This window comes from Oxyura jamaicensis, chromosome 3 (genome assembly GCF_011077185.1).
Source record: "Oxyura jamaicensis isolate SHBP4307 breed ruddy duck chromosome 3, BPBGC_Ojam_1.0, whole genome shotgun sequence".
Classification (NCBI taxonomy): domain Eukaryota; kingdom Metazoa; phylum Chordata; class Aves; order Anseriformes; family Anatidae; genus Oxyura; species Oxyura jamaicensis.
In genome coordinates, this window is record NC_048895.1 from 92516483 (window position 1) to 92540241 (window position 23759).

The 23759-nt window shown below is 40.0% G+C and overlaps 1 protein-coding gene across 3 annotated transcripts; it reads right to left on the reverse strand.

Moving 5' to 3' along the window:
- Window positions 1-206: 206 nt before the first annotated feature.
- Window positions 207-23615, reverse strand: BEND6 (BEN domain containing 6). Of its 3 annotated transcripts, XM_035322501.1 has the most exons (11): window positions 23470-23615; window positions 21399-21568; window positions 19005-19158; window positions 11050-11278; window positions 10797-10942; window positions 10202-10300; window positions 9688-9865; window positions 8137-8354; window positions 6719-6911; window positions 4782-4920; window positions 207-2152 (listed from the first exon to the last, which is right to left on the reverse strand). In XM_035322501.1, exons 4-11 carry the CDS (start codon window positions 11243-11245, stop codon window positions 1885-1887), a joined length of 1437 nt encoding a protein of 478 aa, XP_035178392.1. In that variant the 5' UTR covers window positions 11246-11278; window positions 19005-19158; window positions 21399-21568; window positions 23470-23615; the 3' UTR covers window positions 207-1884. The 3 variants fall into 3 exon arrangements, with proteins under 3 accessions (XP_035178392.1, XP_035178391.1, XP_035178393.1); XM_035322500.1 differs by lacking the exon at window positions 19005-19158; XM_035322502.1 differs by lacking the exons at window positions 19005-19158; window positions 21399-21568 and having other exon boundaries at window positions 23470-23601.
- Window positions 23616-23759: the final 144 nt, after the last annotated feature.

The following is a 23759-nucleotide window of genomic DNA, read 5'->3' on the forward strand; positions in this document are numbered from 1 at the left end:
AGTTTTTCTGCATCATTTTGGAAAAAGTCATACTTCCTTTTCAGTCACACTGCACTAGCTATGGCATTTGTTACCCATGTACTTGTAAAAAGGTATTTATCTTGTTTTGTGTGGTGGGTCATCAGTCATATACTTTGAAGGAGAGGTAGGAACTGACCCTTAGCAGCTTGCTCCCTCTTTACCCTTTGGTTAAAAACAAAACAAACTGATAGTAATATTTCATTTTATTTGATAGAAAGTTGCTTCAAAAATATGATTATATACATCCTTATATGCTGTACATACAGGTACATATACAAAATATATATAATAGCAGACATCCTCCTGTTACATTTTATGGATGGTAATTAATAATGTGAGATATTGTCATACCTGCTTTCATCTTAATCCTATCTACAAAGAATTGATGGACATGAGAGATGAAAAAGGCTAGCAGATCTCTTCAGCCATACCCCATCCCATCCAGAAGCCTTCTCTACAGTGCATTTGATTAGTGCATTGTTCTAATAAAGGTAGTTTGCAGCACTTCCCTTCGGACATATTTAGCTGCAAAACTTGTCTTCAGATTTCTTTTCCTGGCATTTACCCCATTTCTAATTCTAGAAATCTTCCTCAAATCAGTATGTTTTTAATATTATTTTTTCCCTCCTTGATTCATTAGTTGCTTGTTTGCCAAGTATGAAATAGAGTTAACTGTTAGTACTCTCTGTTCTGGGAGAAATATCCTCAAGCGTGAAAGCTACAATCCAAGTGTTCTCTCCTTCCCATGTTACCAGGACACTGTAAAACTGGAATCAGTCAACAAGGAGGAAAAAAAGTACCACTCCTCCTCCACGGGCAATTACAGGGTGCATGACTGCCAGTTGTGCCCCTGGCACAAGTGGTGGTGGAGAGCTCAAGAGAAATTGCCCAGCTGCTGGGGGATTTCTGGCACCAACCCCACGAGGAACGCTCTGCCTGTTCACCCACTCTCCAACCAAACAGCAGCATACCAAAATCTAGACAGAGGGAGCAGGAGCTGGCACCTCTGTCCTTTACTAGCTGCTTCCAAGAAATAATCCTCCATCCCTTGACTGGAGGGATCTGTCATCCTTATCCTTGGGACTTCATGTTCAGGGAAGAGAGCGGCAGCTGCCAAACCAGAGTACCAGCAGCAAAAGGTCTGGGAGAGAAGCCATGGCCTCCACAAACTAGAAGGCATCTTGGAGGACTCTTCCCTGAGCTAAGAAGAAACATGCCTTCTTTCACTATCTTTCCACCTTTTGGAGGTAAAAAAGGAGCTGCTTCTTTCTTGCAGATATCTTGGGAGGTGCAGTTTCACCGCCCTAAGAACATTTTCTTTTTTCTAAGTTTCTTTCCTAACAGCATCCTTAAATACCTATCGTACTACTACTTCTCTGTTCACGTGGCCCTGTGTTTTCCAAGACTAGGATTTTTTTCTGCTCTGTTTTTATATCTCCACAGCTCTTTTGTATTAGTATGCAATAGCTTTCTCTAATCGGTAAAGCAGTTTGCCATCAGCTGTCAAGGTGAAAGCAAGGGAATTAAGGTTCCTCTTATAAATTCTTTTGGTGTTACTTTAAATAATATAGTGTTTTTCTAACTAAGGGGAACTTTTATTGTATTCTTTGGATCAAGTTTATATTTTCTGAAATACAGTATAACATGCATATATTTAGTAATATCTTAAAGACAAAGATATTAATGTGCCTTCATTTTATTCTATGCTGTGGGATTTTCACTCATTTGAGAAAAAGGTTCCCAGGCTTCTATTCTGCTTGCAGTACCACTGTTCGCTGTTGCTAGGCCCCGTAAATATTATTTCACTGTAATTTCGTACTACTCCTTCGTCTCCATCGGAGAACTGGTACGAAGCACATCGTGCTACTCCTTATCCGAATTCCTGAGGTCCTGTCTGCAACCCTGGTTGGCAGAGGCCGCTGGTGAGCTGCTGGGGAGAGGAGGCTCCACCTTGGAAGAAGTGGGGTTGGAACACGCCTGCTGACCTTGCGTTCTGGGAGGTGGTGGACTCAGACGGCTGTGGCTTTGCTGAATTTGTGCAGTAGCAGCTGGTGAATCATCATCCTGCTGGTCTTGTGTGCTGGGAGGAACAGCCGAAGGGATGATGCCCTGAGGAGCAGCTGTTGAACCACTGCTGAGACAGTTTACAACTAAGCTTGCAATGTTAACATTCAACGTGCAATGACTACTGTTCTCAGTTTCTGAGCAGCAGAGTTTATTAGTAAGTTAACCAGTTTGCTTCATTTACACATTCCCTTTTTCCTTGTTTCACCTCAGCCTAATGAATCTGAGATGATGATTTGTCCGTCTCAGATTTGAATCCAAATTCCTTCTCTTGAATCACACCTGTGTTCTGGGGAAAGGTCATAACTGCAGCATCACCAGGTTTTGATAGTTTATAATCAATTTGTTATTAACTTGTAAGTTGTTACTAAGGTCCTGCACAACAGGATTTTTTTCTTGAGGTGAACCAAAGGTGGAACTGTGACACTGTGAGCACTTTTAAATTTTCCTACTTTTCTTGCAGATGAAACTTTTGTCATCTGAGTTAAAGGAAACACCACTATTACCTTGTGGATGATTACCTACAGTGTTTAAATGCTTTTACAGTGAGGAAATTCTGAACACGTATGAAACTAATCTATTATAAATGCATTCTAATAAAAGCCCATTCAAGACAGACTGTGCAAACAATATTCACATTGGTTTCAGTGGATATTGGGCTGAATTTTACATAAGCACCTGCCAATGACAGACAAAGACATTTCTATTTTAAGATATTATTTTTAAGCTGAAAGGTCTTCAGGCAGTACGAAACAGCAACCCAGAAGTGCATTTGTGCTAGCTCAAGATCCTCCTGCCAGGACTAAGGAATACTGTGCCTGTACAGCATGAGACTCAGGAATTAGCAGAAGTTATGGATGCATCTGATGAGGAGAAAGATTACATGTATAATATATTTAACATTTAATATTATCAGAGAAGACCAAATCTATCTTTCTATGCTGTTATTTTTAATACCTGTGTCAAGGACAGGGAAGAGTACTACAGTGAATCAACACATAGTATGCTACAAATGCAGAGGGCCTCTGTTTTATAAGGTCTAGAAGAAAAACATTAACACACTAAACTTATTCTAGCCAGGCCGGTGCGTTTGTTTGTTGTTTCCAGATAAGAAAACCTGTGTGTGTAGATTCGTCCTATAGATATGATTTGAGTATTTCTCAAGTAGTAACTCATAGACCATAGTAGTAATTCAAGTCCATGGAGTAGTTCCAGGTGGCAGAGAGGAATTTTAATAGTGAAGCACTGCTACTTATCAAGCAATGGTGTTTGTAACAGTCAAGTATCTTGTGTTTTGTTATGCAGTGTATTACAGTATAGTATATATTTGAAACACGTTATAACTAAACTAGGAAGAAGTAATATATTACTTTGGCATGGAAAGTCTAAGTAAGAACAAATCTGTTCTCCCTGATGTCTCACTGATTTTCTTCTCTTTTTCTGTTCTTCCCAGCATTCCCAGGACTCTCTACACTCTGTTGTATATATACACACTATACATACACACATGGAATTATATATACACAATATAACATATACAGGATATCCTTCTCTGTAGAAGCTTAAGAGAGGCACCATCATATTTTGCTACAAAGTTTGTAACCTAGTGAATATATGCTTAAGGGGCTGGAGCATCTCTCACACGAGGAGAGGCTGAGAGAGCTGGGATTGTTCAGCCTAGACAGACAGGATCACCCTGAGCTCTCTCTGTATCTGACGGGAGGGTGGAAGGAAGATGGAACCTCTTCTCAGTGGTGCCCAGGGACAGAGCAAGAGGCAACGGGCACAAAATGAATCAGAAGAGGTTCTGTCTGAATAGTTTTTTACTGTGAGGAGCAACTGAGCACTGGCATAGGTTGCTCAGAGTGGTGGTGGAGCATCCATCCTTGGGTATATATTCAAAGCCCAACTGCAGACAGCTCCTAACAACCTGTCCTAGGCAACCCTGCATTGCGGAGCAGGGGTTTGACTAGAAAAATCTCCAGAGGTCCATCAAACTCCAACTACTGTATGTATGTTTCATATACATGGAAACAGTACTATGCTAATAGCTGACTTCACTGACAGTAGGGATGAATTGAGCAGTTTTAGACTTCTGTTGTTCGCAAGGTGAAGTATGCCCCTAATAAGAAAGATGTTATTTAAAAACTCCTTACCCCAATAATTTAGACTCTTCTGTTGGTAAAAGAATGCTAATCTAGCTCTCCTACAGTAATTTTATCAGTACAAACTAAAGAGGTATGTGTTTCTTTATCGTTACTTGCGGGTTAATTGAGGCACAACGGCTGACAAGAAAATGGAATTGCCTGGTCTCTGGAGAGACTACAGAAAATAGTAAGAAAGGTAGATAATGTTAAATAGTAAGAAAAGTAGACAATGTCAAATCTGAAATGGACATATTGATCAAAGTCAATCCATATATTTACTTCTGTCTTCTCCTCCTGTAATTTACTAGCCCCGTGCTTCTTTGCACAGAATGAACAACTTTTTTTGTGCTGTAATGCCAAGCTGCACTGCTTCTTTATCATGTACTCTTTGTACAAGGCTATGAAAATACTTACTTATTTGGCAATGCATATCTGAACATGCATCTTCACAATAATCTTAAGAGTACTTTTAGTTTTTGTTATTACCAGGTAGTATATAGAATTCCAAATTGCAGGCTACAACTTTTGTATATTTATTTCAAGACTTACCAAAAGCCATGCTTCTGAAAAGCACCTGAGTTAAGATCTTTGCCTAAAAGTGGTTTCTTGGTGCAATTGTTCAGTTTTTGTCCCATCATTCGCCTAATTAAAGCATCATCTGTGTTTGGAAACAACTGTTTCGTGATGCCTGCAAAACAAAGAGATGACATATATGAGGCCTCCAAATCAGGGAGACCACAGAGGCATGATGTAAAATGTACTAATCGCATCTTTGAAATTTCCAGCTACTTCTGCTTCAGCTCGTTACTTTTCTGTCTTTACTCACTACTTCATCAATTTTGTCAGCCCTTGCTTTTTTTCTCTGCCTTCTGTATGCTATGCCTGTTCTTGGCATACTCAAAGAGAACCCCAGGAGAGATTCCTGCAATAAGTGTGTTTATCTTCTCCTCTGTTGTTCTGTTTTTGATCAGAGAAGCCTATTTGTATCCATGTGAATTCTCGTGCTTCTGAATCTTACAGGCTTTGTTCATTAATTTTGCATTTGCATATAACACCTCCTTCCCCTAAAATTTCCCTTCTGTTTTTCCTCTAACTGCATGGTTAACTTTTCTGAATGCAATGTTAACAGGATTTAACATCAGGAATGAAATTGCTTCTCTCCTCCATTACCCTTTGATTTTTTTCCCTTTCATTTAATTTTCAAGTTTTACAGTTTCCATCTTCTTTAACTGATCTAATCAGCTAACTCTTTTTCTACAGTCCTAGAATTCACATACATTCCTTGTTTTTCTTCTTCTTTACTATAATGTTGACACTTTCCTGTTTGAATTCAGGAGTGTTCTCATTAGGGGAATTTGTTAGGGGAACCTAACAAATTTCTTTGACTTCTCTATTAAGCTCCCCTTTTTCACTGAACTCTCTTGCAGCATGCCATATTCAATGGTCTGATTATATTCCCTGTTTCTCTCCTCAGTTTTGCTTAGACCCTTCCACAGAATCCACCTTTAGAAAAGTCACTAGTAGACCTTCTCATCCCAATAAATCTTTTTCATTTTTCTCATACTTCGTTCTGAAGTTGTCTCATCTTAGCTCCTCAAGATTTTCACCATCTTACATACTCTTTCCTTTTCTATTTCTCTGGGTAGGTTCTTAAAAAAAAGAGGTTTACACAACTTCAACATCATTCAATATCAATACCCTATTGATAACTTGATATTGATAACCCTACTCATAGCTGGCCAGCTTCAACAAAACTAGACAAAGGTTCATGAACTGAAACCAAGCCGGGAAGAAAACAGAGAACTGGCGTAGTCCAAGGGAGTTGCTACAGGGGAGAGATTCTGGTACAGGAGTTTGGGCTATGTTGTTAAAGTATTAAGCTACGGGTGTGAATCCAATAGAAATCAGGCTTCATGTGTTCACAGAACAGTTTTCTTTAAAGCTGCTACTTCCATCTGAGATGATTCTTTCCTATTCACCAAACATCATCTGCCTTAAACCTCAGCATAAAACAAATGTTGTTTGCTTCTTTGATCACTGTTCCTGTCTCCTATACTTAGTGTCTCATTTTGCCTCAAGCACTATTTAAAATGTCAAAATGTATGAAGTTTGATAACTTCAGAATATAGTAAGCATTGTTTTAAATTTGACCCAGGTGTGTCCTCTCTGCCTTCCCTCTTCTTTATGTTATCATAATGCTCCACGTTTGATCACTGCAGATTAGCTCTTCAAAATCTAAAAGGTTATATTACTGTTCCTGACTGATCACTTAAAACACAAAACTCACACAACAGAAACACTAGAACTTAGTATTTCACTGTCAGAATTTGTAACCGATGGGTTAAAAAACAAACACGGGGATGAAGAAGGAAATATAAAACAGCACATAACCTGAGTAGACCAGCTGTTACATATTAGTGCCCCTCCCTCAGAGAAAGCCCTCTGTCAAATCAGTGCCATATTGAGTAACGTTAATAAGTTATCACCTATGATTTCCTGAACTTCATGCTGATTCATAGCTGGTTTCGCTGCTTTATCCTTTGAAGAGGAGGATTTTGCACCTGTCAGGCTGTGCGTAGCCATGTACTCATGTGTGTAAAGTGCTTGCATCAAGTCATTTATAAACTTTTGAGGTTTGCTCTTGTTACAAAGTGCAATCTGCCACTTTTCGATCTTGAACTGGAAAACAAAATTGGTCATAGACATAACTATTGCAGTTCACTAGAAATATTATCTCTGAAATATTTTTAAAGCATGTTTTCCTTCTTTTACACAATTTCAGAAGCAATCCCTGCAACTGTGCCCTTGAGATCAATTTTTAAACTTGCATACCATTCATTGTTTGGAACTGTACACACATATTGATTTTTATTTTTTTCAGAAGCTAGCGTGGAGCAGGCTAAGGACCCCTATTCACACTAGCAAACACTTCACCAAGCAGTCCTTATTACTCACTAGTAGAGACAGGCCATTTTCAGACATACCTAAATCCTTCTGCTTGCACTCCATGCAGGCTGGATATGGTCCAGTTCTATCCTGGAATCTGTATAGCCTCAGGAGCACGGCAATATGCCCAAACTAATATTTCTGCCTGTGAGCAGACATGCCCTAAGGACTGTGACATCTGGTCCTAGGCTTTGAGAGTGACTTCTGCACACCACAGTTCTGCATCCAAAGCATTTGATCTCTCCTAATGTGCAATTTTGAGTCACCTCTATTAGGGTAAGGCTAGGTTGCTTAGAAATTTTGGTCTTCATATTTCTTTGGTTAGGTCAGATTTTGTGTATTGCCATATCTAGTCAAAGAATAATACCTTAATAATTCTTAATAGAATACTTTGGTTTTCTGAGACCCCAATAACTATTTGATTGGATCTTTATATTTTTCTTGTACAGCCTCTGGCCTCGGATGTGTCATTTATGCTCTGTTATAATTATGGAGAACAAGGGGACATCTTCATTCAGAAACTGTATATATGCATTTCTGCTTAACTGCTGGCCAGCTTCGGGAACAAGAACTGAAACATACACTTCTCCATTTGCTTATTAACAGTTTAAACAGATTTCTGGCATTTTTCTTAGATTACCCCTGAAACATTACTGTTCCCTTTTGGAATCCAAAACATTGGTCTGGAAGTTACCCCTGGATCTCAGTGTTTAACTCATGAATCCACAGATGTGCAAAGTCACTGAAATCAGTTTGAGAGTGTACCAGCATGCTGAATTAATCGTCGTGTTTCTCTTGCTAAGAGCCTACTGCGCAACAGGAGCTCATTTAAGCATGTCATCAACTGGATCGTGTTAAAATGACTTTTACTGATGCTTATTTTTGTTACACCGTAACAGTAAAGTTTGGTACTATATTGAGATTTATTTTCTATGCCTGAAATTATCTTTTAACTGACCTGTTTTTCAGTCTGTTGCTCCTCATCTTCCCCATTCAAAGTTATTGGTGAGCTGGAGTTACTATGCATAGCTGCATATGTGTCTGCTAAAGAACCGTTAGATGCTTTCCAAACAGTATGTGAATGAAGACTAGATGTAGATGTTGTCACTCCTCCTTTGAGCAGTGCTTCAGCCATTCCTACCAGTTCCTCAAAATGGGTGACTGCCTGTGGCAACACTGAAATCAAATGCAAAGTGAGGGGTAAAATAGTAATTAAAGCTTTCAGCCCCCACCCATGAAGATCTGGCCTCTGCTTTTAGAATATCATCGACCGATTCTCTGCAAGGCTGAGAGGAACCATTACTTTATTTCCATCAGGGCACTAAGCTTGCTATTTTTTTTCCTTTTTGTTTACAATCTCTGCCAGTCTGTAAAGCTACTGAATACAGGCTACAAAATGTTTTATCTAATATTTGCTTGCTTGTTTCAAAGGAGTTGTGTAGACATTTTTCCTTCTTTTATTCTCTAGAAAATATATTTTAAATAGCTCTTTCTCTGATTAATATTCATTTTTTAAATAGAAACTTTTATTTAGTTAATTAAGAAGAATCAATTCAGCAGAGCAAAAAGGATGCAAGGGATAAAGAATCAGCAAGATACAGAATCACTGTAATTATTATTAAAATTATTTTAAGACTGTAAAAAATTAACATAACTGTTTAAGATGTAAAGGAAATGGTATAAATATGTAAGGAAAGTTGCCAGATGTTAATAAAATACTTAATATACAGAAAAGTTGAGAAGAATGATTCGAGTCAAGGTAAATAACATGCAACAGAGTCAGGTGGGCAATAGAACGGGTAAGCGCTTACAAAATTGTATGACAAATTAAAAAAGAAGAGAGATATTAGGCAGTCTAAGGATGCTATAATGCAGTGACATGGAAGTAGAACGTCCTCTTTAAACCTTACTCATCCACTAGCAGTTTGAAACTTGAGTCTGTCTTTGCTGTCCCAGAGTAAGGGACAAGAACAAGAAAGAGGTGCTTCAGATACGATCACCAAGGGATTAAGGGTTCATTTATAAAAAGACAAAATGGCTCAACTCTGGGGTAGGACACAATTTTTTGTACCTAGAATGAACTCAGTTTATAAATAATGAGAAATTACCAGTGTAATTAGAAATGATATCATTCCAGAATAAAGAAAATCTCAGGAGACAAATAAAATTTCCATAATAAATGATGTTATTTGGAGTGGTCAATGGAGTATTTGAGCTTAGATGATGGCTATACATGGCACACAAAAATGTTCTCTTGGGAACAACTGACAGGAGTTACATTTTTCCATTTCTAACTCTATGATTGCATGGCCTCCACACAAGGCCCTTTTTTCTAAGTGCTGCTGTAATTGAATGTTGCTATCTATCAAAGACTTTGGTGATAATGGTAGGCCTTGATCATGTCAGGAGCTTGAGCATCCATAGTTCCCACCCAAATAGCCTCCTATAAATCAAGCTTTTCATGACCTTCAGGCTCTCCTCTTCATCAAAAAATTTCCCCTGACTTTACCTTGAAGCATCACCAGGGACTGCCTTAGGCGGCAGTTTTCTCTCATGGTGTCTGTCAGCTTCCTCTTGAGACTTTTTATTTTGGCACACAGTTCTACCTTGGATAGTTGAAATAAAGGCTCTTCATCATCACTGCTACTTTCACTGTACAGAAAGTTGCTTCCTGAATATGATTCTCTCTGAAAGAAACAGAACATGTTATCTACAGCAACAACAACATAAAAATAAAGCATTAAACCTACCATTAAAATATCTACCTAAAACAGAATATTCCATTTGTACACAGAATGTATAAACAGATTTGGTGCATTGTAATCATAATTGTTACTGAACATAAATATTACCATTCCTACTAAAATTCAAAATGAAATGTCAAAGCAATGCATAATTGTTATGATCTTCTATGTTCTCTATTCACCAATTTTCTAATGTGGTTTTAGAACCATTAACTTTACTAAAACATTTCCGTTTGCTTTTGCTTAATAGATTAAAATTGCTGAAGATGGGATGTTTACCTGTTTGTTAATTAAAGATGTTTGAAGTTGACTGAGGATGTTGGCAGGGGCAGATGCCTGAAATGATTTCTTTCTTTTTATATGCTTCATCATCTTCTCCTGTAAACAGCAATGTAATAAATAGCATCTTCGCATTTGTGTGGAGACTTTCATTGTAGTATCTCAAGGCATACTACAAACTTCTATTCACTTTGCATGTAACATTCACAGTTAGTATTTACGGAAAAATAAATCCTAACAAAAAGTTAGTAATACATGCTTTCTTTTCCCACGTTTTGTCACTGTAGATCTCAGGACAACACAAAACCTGGTCCCTACTTCTCTTATGCAGTGGTCAGACATCCATCCCCTGGGAGAAAATGTAGTGGAGCTATACAGCACCCGAAGACTTGAATAATACTTTTCTTGCTGAACAGTAAAGAAGAAAATCTATTGGCCTGATTAATCTGACAGGTTATCATGCTGAGGTATCAAATGAAGACTGCCTTTATTCCTACCATTAGTATCGGCATTTAGTGCATTACACTATGAAGAATCAATATTTACGGTCTATTTCATTACATGTTGAGCATAACAATTTCAGGCAGAAACTCACCTGTTCTTTATCCAGGTCACTGTCTTCACTTTCTGAGAATATCATTTCTATTCTCTTCCTCTTGCCTTTTCCAACAACTTGTATTTTTGTAATTTCATCTGCTTGTAATATCTTTTGCATCATTTCCACCAACTCTTGGGGGTCATCTGAAGCAAAGACAAAAAAAAAGGCCAAAGCACAGAAAATGATGTAGCAACACTTTACAACTAGATTAAAATCTCCTATCAGTCAAATACTCTGCAACTGCACTTACCACTCATGTACACAACCTTTACTAGGTGCTTTTCTGTCTTTCTTTCTCCCACAGGCCAGTTTACTAGCACATGCTCATTTGGTTTCAGAAGTCTTTCTAGTTCACTGTCATCACTGGGAAGATCCTGAATCCATGAAGTCTCTCCAATTTGGAGTGAGTTGTCATTTACAAAATCAAACAGTGTGAATTTTTTCATTGTTAAATGGTTCTCTTGTCACACAGACACAACCTGCAGGACATCATATAAAAAACAGCTGTTACTGTGTCATCCCACAGGAATGTTAGAAGGATACTTTAAAAAGCCTCCCCAAAACCACTTATTCATGGATTTTGATATTTATCTTGTATGAAAATATCTTGGATAAGGAAGTGAAAACTAGCCAAGCAACATGTTTTATCTTCCCTGAAAGATGAGGGATGGTCTGCTCAATACATTAACGTAAGTAAAATAATTATCTCCCAAAATATGCACAGAAAACATCTTTTACTCACAAAACAATTGTTTCCATAATACTACCACGTCTAATTCATCTCCTGCCTATGATCTCTATTACCACGTTTGCCCCAACAATTTTTCAGTGCCAGTGAACCCTTAGCCTCAGACTAAAAGATACAGGTATGATAAAAACTTCACCTAGAACGAGGGAAAGCACTCAACTCTACGTGCTATTAAAAGAGATGCGTGACTTCCAGGACTGTATTAATCATCCTGCAGGCACTGAGATCTACAATTGTGGCCCCATAGAAAACAGCCCAGAACAACCCAGGACAACTGACTGGATGAGGGATGACACATTCTGGCAGTGGAAAACTTGATGTACAACAGAAATGACAGGCAGAGGCCTGGAAGTGAGCTGGGCTGCTTCATGAAGAGTAACAGCAACAAAGAAAACCCAGACCTAAATACTCAGATAAATCCTTTGCTTACATGAAATAACATTGTAAAGCAAAGGACCACTTTAAGACTTTTTAAGGCACTGAAGTTGTACACTCGGGGAAGGAAACGTAATACTTTATGTTTTATTTTTCTAATTAAGCTGATACGCCTTACACAAAAGTGTGAAATGTAATACACGTTATTAAACTCTACTGAAAATGTGATCAGTTCATGCAAGTGCTTCCATTATACTCAGAAAAGATATTTGCTACTTGAAAATTCTTAAAATGGATAAAACCGATAAATAGAAAAACGGATTTTGTCAAGCCTTGGCCTTCTTTCCAACAAACATATGATTTGGCCTGTCAGTTCATAGGGGTGAAATAATCTTATAGAGCTGCAAACTCATGAATTCCCAGATGTGACAGTGGGATTTGTGATTTACTTGGCCTCAATCAGTCGAAAGCAAATCTAGTGCCTCACACAGAGGCTGTCAAAAAGGTAACTCGGAGCTAGGAGACGGGAATTACATGGGGCTGTTATGTCAAAGTGAGAAAATCTGGCTGCAGTGCTGGAGGAAGCAATGTCAATTCATCTGCAGAAGCCCAGCTTACCACTATTCACTATGTCTGTGCTAAGCCTCCAAAAAGCTGACTTTTCACAGAGGTGAACTTGTTAATTTGCACAAGACAACTGTGCTCTTGTCAGCATGTTTACTGATACAATGAGGTAAGCAGCATAAGAAATCGCCATTATAAAGGAGAATATTAAATCTCGCTGTTCTGCAGAATGTGTCGAGTACGATTGTGGTAGGATTGTTATTAAGTACTGAACTGCTAAAAAATGAGACTGCAGGAATTCACATTAATTTTCTTTAAAGAAAAAATCCATCCCATGTAAATACTGGAGGGGAGACAGCCTGAATATCTATGCCTAGCATGAACCACCGGAGGCCTAATTCTGCCACTTATCCATGCTGGGTGGGCCCTTGCCCCACAGAAAGGAATCATTCAAATGAATAAATGCACAGACGTGGCAGGAGCCAAAGGAGAGAAGTTTCAGCACTGACTTCAATAGGTAAGATCCAAAATGAAATGGCATGTTTGTTCAAAAAACAATATACGAGTTTTTAAACAACCCATATATACAATCACATTGAACATCAGTATTTTTCCTTCTTTTTCAAATTGCTCATCCAGCATGAAGATGTTGACTTCTAGAATCAGAGGGCAGACTCAGCTGACAGACTTTTACCCCTGATCAACCCAGCACAACAATCTGCATCACCCAGCTCTTCAATGTTTACTTTGAGCTTTCCCGTTTGGCCCTTGACAGTCCTGAGCTACTTCACTGCTCTCCTAGAAGCCCACATAATGATAACAGAGTTGTAGCAAAGTAAGAGCTGCCAATGTGCTAAGATTAACAGCTGATGTTAATCTGTCAACCTGTATTTTTTACCATTTCCCTGCTGTCCTTCAACAGGCTGTGTCTGTATGGTGTTCCTCGTCTTGTACTCAGACCAATACTCCCTGATGTTTGTGGTCTGTGTATGTGCAGGTTACCAAGTCAGGTAAGCACCAAACACACAAGGGATTCAATGCATGGAAGAGCAGTGATGATTCCCCAAAGCCCTGGAGCTATTCACATGCACACTGTGACTACTGAGCACGTTGGTAGGAAGTCTTAACAGTTTTCAGGAGGTATTGGACTCATGTACGTTATACAGCTTAGTAAGGTCAATGGATAGGATATGTCGACTTCTGGATGTTCAGAGCCCACGACAGCAGCATTGGGTGGCTGGTAGATGCTGTGAGGCACATGGCCAGTAAAATCCCTCTCAGTCTTTACAACAGACAAGCTACCCAAGGTGGGGGAAACGAAAGGGGTATGCATGGCCCTCAAGCATCTGGATCCATGAAAAGAGCTCCAGGGCATGATGGCAAGACAAAAGGAAGAGATGACAAATCCAGCCTGCTAGTCAAAGCTAGGGAGAAGTTTTACCACGCTCACTGCAGGACTCAGAGCTCGGCGATTTGTCTACATGATCTATAGAGCTCTTCTGAGCTGTCAAGATTCTTGCCTGTGGTGGGAGGGTGTACTAGTAAACAGCTAAACTGATTTCACTAGAAGTCTTAACAGCTGCCAAGTTAAAATATAAGCTACATACGATGCTGAGAGAAATTAGGAATGGATTTCACAGAGTCATGGGAGGAGGGATGGTGCTGATCCATCCCTGTAGCTCCTGAAAGGAATCAGAAAGCTTCCCAGCACCTTTATGATGCTTCTGCTCAGACCTGTTGTTCTTGCTGCATTTGGAGAGGCTACACTAGGAGAGCAGATGTGGGGAGCAACTGGCTGGCCAGGCCTTCTCTCTGCTGCAGCACTGCTTGGCATCAGCTCAAGTGCTTACCCTACACAAAATAACAAAGCTACTACATTGCCAAGTACAAGGAGCAGAGAGCAATAGTTGGTTGTTAGTATTTTTCTGTGATGAAGCCATGGCTTCAGCTCCCTCAATACACATTAATCAAACTATGTCTTTTCACAGAATTTATTGTGACAACTCATGGGCCCTAGGGATAATATCTAACCGTCTGCTGGCATCACCTCCAGCCTGTGATTAAAGGGAATGGAAAGGTAGTACAAAATGTCTCTAATGAAGGAAAGGAACAGTAACATACATCACTTACTGGAGAAGTCCGGCAGTGTTTTCTCACCCTGTCCTCTAACTGGAGTCAATGTGAACCTTGCCTGAGTAAGGACTGCTGCAGATGACTCCCTCTAAAACATGTTTTTTGCCAAAACAGATCAAAGGCAAAATATACTGTATCACCACGGGGGGGGGGGGGGAAGGGGAGTGGAGTGGGATTAATCTTACTGAACTTTTACTACCTTGAAAATGAGAGGTTGTCTAGCCACGCTTGGCTCTTGGCTCTCTTCTGTCACTGCAGAAAGAGAGGTGATTCATCTCGCCCTAAGACACATCTCAGAGAGCAGATGACTTACTGTCTGTGGGAGCCCATTCCTCTCCGCTGACTATTCAGTGACCATGCTATGTCTCCTTACAGAAGTTGGTTGTGTCCAACCCCTCCTATATTTGCTTCTTCTACTTTTGAAGCTGCAGGATAGATTTCAGTAGAACTCCTGACACATGGAGCTAAGAGGACGAAGAATGAAGTCTGCTGAAGTGTATCTGGTTCTCTCTTTTAAATCCTTCTTACACAGTTCTACAAGTCATCAAGTAAGATTTCTGACACTGAGCGCTTTGTTCAGTGGTTTAATTGGAAGATACATAATCGTTCGCAGACAATTGTTCACCCAGTGCACTGCACTACTAACCACAGAGATAGTATTACATGACCTTTGAAAGCCACTTGTGTTGAAGTTGCCTAATTCTGCTGTATTCTCCACTTGAAAACACCAGCTCTTTATTTGAGAAGTACTGAAATGCCAACTTATGATTTATCACTGCTCTAAGACGCAAATCCGACTTCACTTCTTCTAAAACCAAGTAATTTGTAGAACGAAAAAAGGAAAAGGAATAAGCCATTTAATTTTAGAGCTCTGCAGATGAAACATTAATTGGACTTAATTTTTACAAACATGTTAATATCTCACATTCGGCACAGATGCTACAAATTTGCACACAGGATATTGTTGCTAAGCAACCCAAAAAGCCAGAACAACAACAAAAATACCCACAAGAGTCATTTAAAGACATATCTCACCCTTTGACTGACATAGTCTGTTCCATTCAGTTTGAGAGTTGGCAGATGGCATGCTGAGATCATTATTTCTCTTTCCTTTCAGTAAACGCAGTGTAAAGTATTACAAATTTACACCATGAGATTGTAGGCCTACTCAATGGCTCTGACTCTGCTGTGGCCGAAAATAAAGCTTTGCCACTAATTTTAGCACAACAAGGAACTGTACCACAACTGTGCAAACACGGTTCCATAATAAAGTATTGACATTTTATATTGTCTACCCTCTAAATTCACCCTTTGACAATCCCAGTTTTTCTTAGGGAATAATAATAAAAAAGAACAGCACAACTCTTTACTGGACTAGAAAATCATCTGTGTCATGCATTTTTAAAATTTATTTATTTATTTTACTTCAGCACAGTTAGTAGCAGTATCAAATTTGGGTTGAGTTACCTTGATTACTGCATTTCATGCTGAACCTGCCAGGTCATTAAACACAATGCTGGTGCAAAACTCTTGGGTTACACTAACGTGTCAGAATTCCTGGTTCTCTGTAACAAATTTATGAGAGAAAATACTACCTTATTTAAATATGCTACATGCCCTTTTGTACGTTCTGATCTTATTCCCCTGAAACCAATGGAAGATTTCAGTGGAATTAGCGTCAGAAAAATGCAGAAGTGTTTTTATTGCTCAAAATATTTCAACTGTGGTATCTTAGTCATTTCAGGGGAAAGTATGACTTAAGAGCACAAATACAGAGTACAGATTTTCTTGTCATCAATATTACTCTGTTCCAAATTCAGCTAGAAACCTTAGGGAGCATCTATAGGAATAGTGCTGTAGCTTTCAAGTTTTTAAGTGCACTGAAATGACCCCACTTGGATAAAACTACATGATTCTTAGTACTGACAGCTCACTTCCTGCCTGCAGGTCATTACCCTTGTAAAACAAGCCAAAGAATAACCTCAGATATTTTTCTAAGTGATGGTATTCATAGTTCAGCAACATCTTCTGGCCTTATTTACAGAGCTTGTCTAAATGACTTCAAAGCTTCATCAGCACTTGCAATCCACATGGTTACATGCAGAATTTGGCCCTTATCCTGTCCCGGATGCTAAAATCCATAGAATCATAGAAACACAAGGTTGGAATGGACCTACAAGATCATCTAGTCCAACTGTTCTCCTATCACCAATACTACCCACTATGCTACTAAATCATATCTCGAAATATGGTTTGGCCCATTGGTTTGGCCCACAGAATTAATGAAACAATTATTATTTTTCACAGTAGTGTCCTTCATGCTGTGAGCTTTAGCAACCTAGAAATTCTATAAAATAATATCAACACCCAAATAAGCCGAAGATCTTCATAGGACTGCGGCTTAAATTACAAGTTTGAAGAAATTGATTGGAAATGCTCTAATTTCTACATCAAATCATGTACTTCTGTTGTCTAATACTGAGTGACAGTAAAGGAAAAATAATGAATTTACTGAACAAATATATTTAATATCTCTCTGGGTATTTAATTTATCATTGCAATCAGTGGAAATCTAGGGATCAGTTTGGCTGCCTAAACATAGGTGTTTAGCGCTGCTGTCCTGTGCTGTTCTGCTTGGCCTTCAGCAGCTACTCCAGCTGTGCAAATCTCCCATAAGTCTCTCATCACAACTGCCATCCCTTTGTAGATGCCTCAGTGCAGAGCACCTCCATCAGTCAGAAGAGTCAAGACCCTATCAAATACAATCAAAGCCATGTGGAGAGCAATTCAACTCATTTCAGACACTCTAAGGCCCACTTCAGTTGCCTAAAAATAAATGTATGGTGCTAAGGTATCACAAATGGTTATGCCTGTCCTCCGAGTGCTCCTTCTTACGGGCACATACCTCACAGAGGGCCAGGACCCTCTTCCAGGCTCATGAGGATGGTTCTAACTCCAGGTATCTCAAATGGCATTAAATGTAAAAATTTAGGGAAAAGAATTATTCTCTGGGCTTCAATGATTGAGCCAAGTTTAAACAGGAGCTTAGATATCTCACCTGCTTGTAACTGCTTCATGAACTGAATCTTCCCATCCACGAAATATCCACATAAAGATAGCAAGATGCCAAATAAGATACAGGAAGTTGCTTTAATTCTACATCGTGGATTAGTATCTTTATTAGATTGCTATTTCACAGCTGACAGATGGAAAACTAATACCCACTTTCACTTGCTTGTTCACAGACACCATGCGCAACAAAATGTACTAATATACAGACCAACAAAAATAGGCTATTTATTGAACTGTAGGAGATACCTAAGCTACTGGAATTTGAATAGTGGCGTGAAAGCTCTCTCCATGCAAGTTAATATATCCACACTCTTAGATGTAGTAATTAGTCTGGGAGGAGAAACAAATCAGCAGAGATCTATAGAGTTCAACAGCTGGCCTTTCTCGTTGTGATTTGGCTTGAGTAATTCAACACAATGCATCTTAACAGCTCCCAAATGATGAAGGTCAAAGAAGAGCAAGGCATTTACTTATTTTGTCTAAATACATTTATGGGAAGCTGATGTCATCAGGGGAAGTCTGACCACACACAGATCTGTGCTGAGGTGCAAGAACTGTGCACTTGCTCTGTGTAACAGCCAAGCAGTCAAATACTATTTTCTTAATGTATTCTGAAGAGATGTGTAAAAGGCTGAAAAAAATATCAGAAGTATTTTTCATATGCAACTGATGCAGTTTCAAATGGGATTTGTTCAAAGAAACCCACTGGTAATCTGGTGTGAGAGTTTGTAAGAGGAGGCATCTGACTTTTTTGGTGGCATAAGCTATCTTGTATCTTTTGATAAGCCGTGCTACCCCAAATCATTACTATCAATGACATTATCCCTTCAACTATAAGAGCACAGAAGTGAAAAAACATCTAGAAATTCCAAGATTGATGATGGATCAGTATTTAATAATTGTGTGGCATCTTAACTATCTCTATTCATAAATCTTTATTGGCTGTCATAGGCAAGTGATGATAGAAATTATGCCTGATAATACTCAAAACACTTGCTGTTTTACTCCAAAGCTCTTACTCAGTCCCTCTGGTTTTGCTATGTACTGGTAGGAGGGAATGAACTTAATAATCTCCAGCTAAAAAAAAATAAATCCTTATTGCTATTAAAGGTCATGAGCTAGAACAAGAGACATATATGTTGTCATCTTACTCCAGGGAATATTACTGCAACCAAGATTAGTTCTGAATGCACTTAGGAGAATTTATGGGAAGGTACTTTCCCTGTGAGGATAAAAACCTCAGACCTTATTATACCTATTTTTTCCCCTCCTGTAGAATTAAACATCATTTTGGCATTTGCAGTTCAACCTAACTTTAGAAATTAAGGCAATAGCTGAAAGACCAATACTGTATATTGGTCCGAAGGAATCCTTAAGCAACTTCCAATTATATACATAATACTAATGAAGTGCAATTCCCTCTGGGATGCAAGGCCATATTCAGATTGACAACTGCTGCATTAGACACTGCCAAAAATGAACAGAGAACAAATTTTAACCAAGGACAAAGGGGCAAACCACTGCTGTAAAAAAAAAAAAAAAAAAAAAAAAAAAAAAAAAAAGCCATAGGAGCTTTAGCAGTGTATTTCCATCTAGGCTCCAGATCAGCTTGTCTGTCTGCAAAGTCATTTTATGCCCAGAGAATTCCTGCCAGCATTTTTCCAGCAGTGCCCTATGCTGTGAGTTCACAACTGCATGGCTCCTACACCACGTGATTTACATTGTCCAACAAACAGATGGAATCAAAATATCCAAGTTGTGTGAGTTAATGAGCCTACAAAAGAAGAACAATTACCTCAGCATATATAAAGGAGACAGGTATTTGGTTTTCCATCATTACCTGAAACACCTAAAACTGCAAAATTTTCCAGTTGTGTCTGGGGTCTAGTCTGCAGCACTTGAATCAAACAGCTTGGTCTTGTGTGGACCACATAACCTTTGCAGTTTAGTTTATCTTTTCAAAGGATTTGAAGGAATAATACATATTTACCTAACTTTTGAGGATATTGCAAGAATTAACTGATGTGCTATCCAAATATACGAAGCACTGCATGGAGCAAACAATTTAACCCTTTTGGCAGAACAAAGATTTGCAAAAGGCAAAAAAAATAGCCTTGGTGAACTTAGAACGTATCAATTCATATAACAGATTTTTGAAACCTGATGCTTATATCAAGCTAGAGAGTGTTATTCTTTCAGCTGAAGAATGTATTTTATTAGATTTAATCATCTACCAGGAACTCCCACAACATATTCTCATACATCATAGTAAAACTGCTAGAGAGCACACACTGAGAACAGTATGTGACCCGTTAACTACAATATTGAGCGGAAATGTCAATTATGTCTTTGAATTAAGTTGCTAACACCCAGACACTACAGTACTTCATTTACTTAGGTTGCTTCTAGGTTCCTGCTTGATTAGGAAAAAAACTAAATATTTTGTTAAGAAGTATTACATGATTAGAGAATCCTTCTAACCAGTTAAGTAGTCATTTAAGCAGAATATTTTACTTAATTATAATTAAGTAGTAGAAACACAGTATTTAAAGCACATCTACATACCGGTGAAAGGAAATGACCTTACTCTTTCACTTACTTACTCAGATAAAATTTTTACTTTTTTGCTACCCTTCCAAAATCATATCTTGTATGAACTCCTACTCTAAGGTCCATACCACCAGATCTAACATGTGACTTTCCTTTGGCCCACTGATACAGGGAGTATTGTAATTGTAAAATGAGGTGCACACAGCCTGAACCTGCAGGAGCAGAGAGCTGCCTTATCAGAGTTGTTGACTGCCCTTGAACTCCACAGCTCACATTGCAGGAGGTCAGATCTTTGTTGATGTGGGTTCTCCATTCAAAATGCTGTGGCATTTTCTTTTTCACTTTTTTTTCCTCCTTTCAGCCTAACCCATTGTACTCAGCTATGATTTTTTATGATTATTTCTAAGAGCTGCTGAACCTCATGTAAATTACTGAGGAATATGTGCTATAGATTCCATTGCAATTCTGCATACTGGGCAAGGGTGAGGGAAAAAAATACTCCTGCCTTCAGCCTTAGCAAGGCTGCTAAGTCAGAACAGGCTATCATGAATGAGAGAATATTTTAGGTCAACACTGACTTGTTTCCCTGCAGGAAGGCTGCTGTTGCTGCATCACATTCCCTGCTCAACTCTTCCATTATACTGGAGAACTTTGATGTACAGGTTTCTGCTTCCCTGCTTTCCACAACTTTGTAAAATAAGGTAAGAAGCTGCACTGTAGAGTGACTGCAACTTGAGGAACATCTTCCTGTACTGCCCTGTCCCCTTTCACTGCAAATGTTCGTGGGTCACCTCTTTGTGAAGCCTCTGCTACCCATGCATGTATCGCTGCTACCTCCCTCAGTGTTGCTCAAATGAAAGGTTGCTTCCAAGCCTCCTGCTGCAAACTGCAGCTGTGCTTGTGACTTTGTGGTTGCTCAGCTGCTCCATAAGCCCTATCAAAACTGGCATCCACAGGTTGCTACCTCCCACCTTCTCACATTTCTGCAAAAGCACAGCCACATCATGCACACCCTGAAATAGCAGGAGCCCCCCTAGAAGATTTCAGGATCAAAGTTTGTACGACCCCTTCAGCCTCTCAACAACTCAGATCTCTTTTCTGACCTGCCTTTCCTCACCACATATTCTTGCCACAGATAGTCTTAAAAACTTGGTTACCTTCTTTCACTTCCTCTTCTCTGGAATAGCTTCCTATTCACCTCCGGGATTCTCCTGAGGTCAAATCTCAGCTGAGAGCCAATGGCTTTCTTTTAACCTTCTCTCTTCATTCCTTTTCTCTTCTCTGTTTCTCATTCTTAAGATTTTTGAAAAGTTCCCTGAAAAACATTCTATAAAGAAGCTTATATTAAAAAAAACACCATACATATAAAACTTACTATAATTTATCTTTATTACTACTTGGAATAAGCTAGCTGCATATTGTTTGCTTATTTTTAACATGAAATCACTTCATCTACTTAAACTGTATTCACCATGGAAGTAACATTTTAACCACACTCCCCATACCCACAGCATTTATAAAAAAAAAGAGTAGTAATGAACATAAAGAAAGCCACAGCAGCAGTTTTATATGCATGATACCGTTGACTCAGAAGCCTAGAGCAGTGGCTCACTGAAAAAAATCACACATCAGCATTTCTTGTACTAAACTGTATTCTCTTCAGAATCTGATAAAAAAAATAAGCTGTTGTCAAGTAATCATAGCCTTTTGGCAAAATGTTATCCTCTGGACACCAGGGCACCTTAAGTCTTAGAACGGAAAAGCTGTAAACCTTAAATGAGCAGGGTGACTAATTAGAGAACTGTCACTAGTCTAAATGTTGTTCTTGGGTAACTGCATAGAAAATGTGAGTTCTGCAGAGAATTCCCCGAGTTCTCTGCAGTTTACTATGCAGCCACCTCTATGCTATGTTTCCTAGAATACCCCCTTATGAAATAATATGAATCGGTGCAGGGTGAAAGGTGCTGAAAAGTTTCTTGTCCCTGCAATAGACTGCAGTGAAACACTGCAGCAAGGCTCCGTGTTGCTGGGAAGACCGCTCTGATTCGCCTCATGCTACAGCGAGGTGACACGAAGCGGTTTAATAATCTCCAGGTAATCTGCATTAAAACCATTTTACTGCAGTGTACTGCGGTATTAGGAGATTTCAGTATCGCATCACATGATACAACACAACCTCACAGCATTTGTCAGCTCCTGGGGAGTGAAGGAAAGCTTTAAATCAAAAGCTGCCATACAGCAACTTCCCATGCTACCGAGTCAGATGACAGACAGTTTCGCCTCAATATGTCGGTGTATGCTACAAAATGGGACAAGATTCCTGGAATAAAACACTGTGGACCTAAAAATAAGGCTGTTTTGGTTCTTTCTTAAAGTAGCCACTGGAGCCGGCATCAAGAGAATCTCCCCCCAAAAACACCTTTCCCTGACATTAAGGATAACGAGTCACAGTGACATTCCTTCAGCGTTAAGTGAAATTTAGCAATACACCGATCATCTTTCCCTTTCTTATTTAAGCCACCACAGATGCGCACCGTTCTCTCTCTCTGTCCTTCCTGCTTGCATATTTTGCAATTTAAATTGGGATATATGCTTCCATACGTGTTCTACAGCCGTCCTATACAGCAGAATCATCCCAATGTTACCCCAGCGATTACAGAGATTTTTATTATTTACGTCGAGCCTCAGGTCCATTCCTCCCGTGCTCCCTTCCAAGAGGCACGAAAGGTGCATGAATTTTGCCACAAATCAATCGTAACTTTTTATTATTATTATTTTTCACACTGTCATAGTGAAGAGCATTCCCCGGAGATGCTTTCAGAGTGTAAAAAAATTATTTTTTTCATTTCTTTTGCGGGGAGCAGCGTGACGTGGGGACCCCATCTTCTCCTAAAAGCCTGCGGGGGCCGGGGGGGGGACGACCTCGGGAGGTCCCCCCGGGGAAGGAGGGGGGTTAGGGGAACACCGAGGGCAAGCTGCCGAAACCCCAGCCCCAAACAGGGGGATATCCAGGGATCCCTGCGCCTCACCGAGGGGCACCTCGCAGCCAGCCCGCGGGGAAACCCGGCACAGGTGGCCCTCAGCACGCCATCACCTGTTGGCGGCGGCTCCTTCCCCTCACGGAGGAGGGCTGGGGGCTCCCCTCTCCCCACCGAGAGCCAGGCTGAAGCCGGGGCGAAGCCGAGGCGAAACCGAGCCGGTGTGAAGCCGCCCCCCCACCCCCGGTACCTCGCCGCGGCCATTTTCCGCCTCCCTCTGCAGCGGCTCCAACGCGTGATGTCAGCGGCCGGCCCCGGCCCCAAGTCCCAGCCGCGCCGGCGGGGCTGCGAGGTGCCCCCTTCCTCCTCCTCCTCCTCCTCCTCCTCCCTCCCTGCCGGCACCCTCCTCCTCCTCCTCTTCCTCCTCCTCCTGCCGCTGCTGCTGCCGGCTGCCATGCGGCGCTGCGCGGCGGGGGCCGTCCGCCCCGCCCCGCCGGTGCCCGCGGGCGCCCATCCCGCCGCGCCCGCTGCGCGGAGCCG

Bases quoted from the DNA above. Each gene is read 5' to 3' on its own strand.
- BEND6 (XM_035322500.1), bottom strand. From the start codon at position 11,245: ATGAAAAAATTCACACTGTTTGATTTTGTAAATGACAACTCACTCCAA. The intron at 6,912-8,136 runs GTCAGTTAAAAG...TTTGTTTTCCAG, and splicing joins AGCAACAGACTGAAAAACAG to TTCAAGATCGAAAAGTGGCA. The intron at 2,153-4,781 runs GTAAGTCTTGAA...CTGTCTCAGCAG, and splicing joins TTTCAGAAGCATGGCTTTTG to TGGTTCAACAGCTGCTCCTC.